This window comes from Peromyscus californicus, unplaced genomic scaffold (genome assembly GCF_007827085.1).
Source record: "Peromyscus californicus insignis strain IS unplaced genomic scaffold, ASM782708v3 Scaffold_17__1_contigs__length_78620276, whole genome shotgun sequence".
In the NCBI taxonomy this organism is placed as follows: domain Eukaryota; kingdom Metazoa; phylum Chordata; class Mammalia; order Rodentia; family Cricetidae; genus Peromyscus; species Peromyscus californicus.
The window spans coordinates 42,215,736-42,221,735 of record NW_026294469.1 but is presented as its reverse complement, the minus strand read 5'-3'; the positions used below and the strand labels follow the sequence as shown (position 1 = coordinate 42,221,735).

The 6,000-nt window shown below is 44.7% G+C and overlaps 1 protein-coding gene across 1 annotated transcript in view; it reads right to left on the bottom strand.

The window, feature by feature from the left end:
• Nucleotides 1–2,568: 2,568 nt before the first annotated feature.
• The window catches only part of Prdm6 (PR/SET domain 6), a 104,835-nt gene continuing 101,403 nt past the window's right edge, over nucleotides 2,569–6,000 (bottom strand). The window contains 1 exon segment of the mRNA XM_052741460.1: nucleotides 2,569–2,978. Coding sequence (XP_052597420.1) covers nucleotides 2,864–2,978 — 115 coding nt within the window. The 3' untranslated portion in view covers nucleotides 2,569–2,863.

Sequence of the window (6,000 nt, the reverse complement as noted above, 5' to 3'; positions counted from 1 at the left end):
AGAGAATACTGAAGACATGATTCAGTTCTGATCATCCACCTTTTCATCTTAGAGAGCATCTTTCTTCATACCATTACTAGTTAGGATTATAGTTTCCACCAACCATTCACCATGTCCCAAAGGATTGTTTGTATACTTTAAATGTTAAAAATTCCTGGTCTTTCTGTTGAGAGGTTTCAAGGAATACCTTCCCCTGCACACACATTGACGAGAAGCATTTGAGACCCACATGACTGCAGGACTCGCTTTGGGTGCCAAGTTGGCGTGCAGGAGCAGGCCTGTCCCTAGCTAGACCAGTGGCTCAGGCTGCCCTGTAGGAAGCTGGGACTGGCTCCACAACGTGAGAATTGTGGGTATCAAAATGCCTAGAAATTTAGACTATCCAATTTTCTATTTTTTTTTTTAAGCAGAAGATAATTTCTGACCAAATTCAGTTGAAGATACATGAAACAAATCCATAACAACAAAAGTGATCATGGAGTCAGTGAAGAACCCTAGAAGGGCGTTTGGGTATGGCTCACTGCCACATGCAGTGGGAGCTGGGGAGCAGCTGGCAAAGCCATCAGAGCAGCAGCAGAGAGCATTGTTCTGGAAGGTGCCCCTATGCCAGACATGAAGGGAAGAGCTCTCATCAAAAGCTGGTATATTGCCTGGTATTCAACTGGGAAATGAGGCAAATCGCTAAGCTGATTTTTCTCACTGGAAAAAAAAAAGTGAGAAACCTACAAATGAGTTCATCGTTATGAAAGCTCAGCCAGATATTTCAACTTGGACGCGTGAACATTTGCTCCTTTGTGGGGCAGACCTGTCAGTTTCTCAAAGGTCTTGGGTCTATATGGATACACGTTCTGTTTACCTTTCCCAGGGATACACATTGGCAGATGCCTCCCCCTCACTTACAGGAGGGAACTGTGAAACCAGAAGGCACTCCCACGCACCAGAGAAAACATCTGACCTCCATGACAAGGATACAACAAAAACTGGGAGAAGATTCCGGGTGAATGACTTGAGCTGGGAAGCCGAGGCCAGAATTAACCAAGTTTATCTTTGTGGCCACAATCCAAGCCATTATTATAACTAGAGACACAATACACTTACCTTATGCTATTCTATCTTATTCTCTTCTAGATGAAGCAGTTGAGTGGTAAGGTATAGAGAAAGAGTGAAATTGAACAGAGGAGAAAGCGGGCCAGAGAGATGGCTCAGCAGAGGAGGTCACTAGTTACTCTTGTAGAGAATCCGAGTTCAATTCCCAGCACCCACGTGGTGACTCACAACTCCAGTTCCTGGGAACCAGACGGCCTCCTCTGGCTTCTGCAGGCACTGCATGCATATAGCACACATATTCATGCAGGCAAATTACACATAAAATAAAAAATAAGATAAATGTTTTTCAAAAGAGAGAGAGAGAAGAGAGCTTTTTGGAGGACCAAATATACCACGATATATTAAACAGAGCCATACTATTCCTTTCTGAAGTTACTCCATGTCGTGTGTGTGTGTGTGTGTGTGTGTGTGTGTGTGTGTGTGTGTGTGCACCCCCACATGTGCACACACGAACACACTTTCCAGAGGACAATGAGCAAGCTCGGAAAATGAGGCGCTCCTTCAAAGGCTGTGCTTAGCCACCAGAAACCTGCCACAGAATTACTATTAAGCATTCCCTCGGGCTGTTTATGAAAACGGGCTGCAGAGGTACACTCAGGCTCTGGGTTTCCACTGGGAGCTAATGGACCAGAAGTCACACACACTAGCATATTTTCCCAATGCCAGGTGGGTGCATAGCCCTTGATCCCTATTCCGGTGGCAATGATTTTGCCACACTCAGCAGGGAGTGGAGGAGCCTCCAGGGCCTCCCTGTGTTCCAGTGGAAGACGCCATTGCCTGAACTGAATCTGCCAGTGGGGCTGAGCACGATGGCTCATCCACTCAAGTCCTGCTCAGAAACAATGACAACAAAAATCACTTGAAGACTGACACCTTCGGTTCAGCCTCAGACCAAAGAACTTTATTTCTGTTTTCATTTTTCTTAAGCTAAAATGTTACCGGAAACAACATTTCCTCAGCTAGCTGCTTCAGGACGATATATTGTATTGTGAAGCTCCGTACACGGTAAAGGTGTCTGACATCCGGACAGGACAAAGCAAGTCCTCCACTTTCGTCCTTCGACTTGGCCATCTGAAGCTGTTTTTCTTCCTTTCTCCAGCATCAGTTCCAGGCTGTTGGGTGGAAAGGAGCCGCAAGAAAGTGCATGAGACGTGAAAACTACAGACACGGGCCACCTCGGAGGCTGCAGGTGGTGCCGGGCTAGGCAGCCAGGTTCTCACTTCTGCCTCAGCCATCCTTGCTGGGGTCACCCACACGGGGTGGGCCAGGCCTTGACAGAAGGAGGAAGGCCGTGCAACGGGTCCCCTTGAAACATGCTACTACCAAAAAAAAAAAAAAAAAAAAAAAAAGGTGCAATGAGAACCAAGTCCCTGTGCGTTCTTTCTCACAACTGTGGGCAGAGGAATCCTCCCTTTGGTATTAAATAACAGTTTGTTTGTTTTTTTTTTTTAAAAAAAAAAAAAAAAAACTTTTTTTAGAAATAAAGCAAACTCATGGTTGGACTGGAAATGCTAGCCATCCCAGGTGAGCTGTCCACGAAAATCAGTCTCATCCCTAGTCATAAATAAATAATCTCTTTCCTGGTCTGACTTCCATGCCAGGATCAATATCTCTTAACATCTTACTTATTTTATTACTGCTTTTGGTTTTCTGGGACTGATTGAAAGTTGCTCAGAGGAAATCTTTGGTTTTGCTTAAGTGTCCGTGACATTTAATCATGACTTTCCTTGCAGTTTAATTCCAGCCAGTCAATCAGTTAATCCACTTCGATTGATTCCGGGCTCTCGGTTATTGGCTTGCACTCGTTGGGCATTCTCTGGTGTCGACTCAGCTGCGTGGCCTGTGTGAAGCTCCTCTCACACCTCTCGCACCTGGTGGAGGCAAGAGAGAAAATTGAGACCAGGGAGCGGGGGGCCTTGGGGGTGATGGGCTTCCTCTCATCCTGACTAATCAGAACAGACACTCCAAAGTGGCTTCAGATTTGACTGGCTCAAGAGGTTTAATTGGTGGCTCCTTCCAAGGCCTGGATGCCCGGGATGGGACAAAGCCCGTCTGATGCAGAACAGAGGGACCTGTCAATAGGCAGGGGGAAGGTGATTTCTCCAGAGAACCCTGTTCTGCTCCAGCTCTGATCACTGTCAGTTCAAATAGATAAAGAACAAAAAGAGATTTTTAGGAGTGAGCCATCAGAGCAGCGGCTCTGCTGCAGTTTTCCGCTCGGTAACCCCAAAGAGAAATTGATGACAAATAGAATTTCACCCGCTGCTAATTTAAACCCCGGAATTCTACTCCCCTCATCTACCACAGCCAGAAAGCTGATCATCTCAGAATTTGGAAACACATGGAAGCAATGCCTTAGTTTCCAGGGACTATGGGGATGGGGGTCAGGATAGGGGTAGGGGATGGAGATAGGAGGTAGGAGTGGGGGGGGGGAGGAATGGAGTGGGAGGACCAAGTATAGGTGGCTGGGTTTGTTTGTTTTATTTTTTTTGGAAACTCTAATTATAACGTCACAGTCAAAGCAAATTTAGGGTTAAAATAATTTCTAAAATTAGTGTTTGCCAAGGTGGAAATGGGATGACTCATAAAAAGAACTGGGAGCTGGGGTGCTGGGATGGTTTAAGAGGCTCAGCTATAGAGGGAGTACAGTATATAGGATACCTGTGGGCCAGGGTATCTGAGAGAGAAAACAAGGATCTCTCTTTTACTTAAAAGAAAGGCTGTAACCCAGAGAACTTAGGCCAGTCCCTGTCTCCCACAGAAACCACACATCAGTTTCATGGTTACTTAATCTACTAAAAAGTCACACACACACACACACACACACACACACACACACACACACACACACACACACACACAAACTTGTGGAGGCTGAAGTTTCTCTGTGGCTGCCATTCCTGACTACGTGCACAAGCACACATAGACTCTCTCTCTCTCTCTCTCTCTCTCTCTCTCTCTCTCTCTCTCTCTCTCTCTCTCTCTCTCTCTCTCTCACACACACACACACACACACACACACACCCATGGCAGCAACCTGGGCTACCTCAAGCATGATCAGACTGGACAGCCACACTGGCCATCCTTTTACTACGACCTCCTCAAATCTTTGAAGGAAAAGGCATTCAAGAGGAGTGTCAATGGCCGTCTTCTGAAGTCCCCAGCTCTCAGAACCCTATGCTATTGGAGCAGAGGCACAATCAACCTGGAGAGAAGCCTCCTGTCCTGCCACAGACGAGGAAGTCACACACCCCATTATCTGATGAGCATTATTCTTTCCCTTCTCTTCAGGAAATTGTGGACAGAATTAGCTAGAGAAACAGAGCACAGCCATCCAGTTTGGAGATTCTCACATGCCTGGGAATGCTGGGAAACTGGAGTCTGGTGACCTGCTTTAAAGCAGTGGTTCTCAACCTTCCTAACGCTGTGACCCTTTCATACAGCTTCTCATGTTGTGATGACCCCCCCCAACCATAGAACTATTTTAATTGCTACTCTATAACTGGCATTTTGCTACTGCTACGAATCATAATGTAAATACTTTTGGAGGTAGAGCTTTGCCAAAAAGGGTCGCAGCCCACAGGTTGAGAACCACTGCCTCCAAGTTTCCAGGCTCCTGCGCCAACTGAGTGTGTCAGGATGAAGAAGTTGTGTTTCTTTGATTGTCTTTCAAGGAATATTTTTAGCAGCCTGCCCCACTGTTAAAAACTGCACAGTGATCTTGACAAATGTATAATGTCAGCTTTAATGTATCAGACCCATCAGCTCAATGAAAATAACTCAGAAGTATTGATCACCTAATGATTTTTGGTGTATTCATTAACGTCCATGAGCAGCTCATCCCCTCTCCAGAGCTACCGGAGTGCTGATGACATGGCTCGAACTGCTGATTGTTTATTAGAAAACTGATTAGTTACTGGATTAGTGTGTTCAAATATACTACCTTTCACTACTTGACAAACTTTCAAATTATTATATTTCTTTTTTTAATTTTGAAGCTGTAGGATCAATTTCAAAGAGAGAGAGAGAGAAAAAAGGTTGAACAATTGTGAAGGATGACAATTTACCTGGCTGTACCTTTGCCCTCCTCATCCTGTATATTAAAAGGTGAAGAATTCATGCGCAGGAAGCCTGGTGCTTTACATAAGGCTGAAGTCTACATCTCTATGTAATACTCAAATGCCCATGCTGAATGACCACAGCAAGAGAAGAATCACATTCTTCTCAAGAGCTTTCTTGAATGTCTCAGTGAGATTCGTATACATAGAGCAATCTGTTATAATTGTCAGAAAATTCTCCCCATTTATGATGCCTAAGAAGACCACTCCTGCAAAGACCATGTCTAGTCCCATCATCTTACCAAACAGAAGGAAAAATAACAGGCAGATGTGGGGAAATCACTTGAATTTAGATCCTATCCCTAGGAATTGTCTCCTGTTGGGAAACATGGATTATTAGATATACTAACTATGATGTTTGGGAATGATAAGGATTTGTATATTTGAGGAAGTAAATACATGTAGATAGAAGACTACCTTTAAAAAAAATAAGACTAGGGTTTCAGTTTTATATCTATCATCTTAAACTCCAGATGAGAAATCTCTACAAAATATTTTCACAGTTTTATGGAACTCATCAGAAAGACCTACTCCATCATGTACCTTGATTCTGGGAGGTCAGAGCAGGGCTTCAGCTGAGCTGGCATTTAACCCTGAATTGCAATCTTGTGCCTTCCCTTGGCATGGGCACTGATGTCACAGCCTTGAAGGGGACATCACGGACACAGGCATGTGGAAAGTCTTCCAAATGCTTCAGCAAAGACAAAGTCCCCAATTTCCTACAGGTATGAGAGTCTGAATTAGCCTTGATTCCCCTTTTTCAGTTTGACAGTCT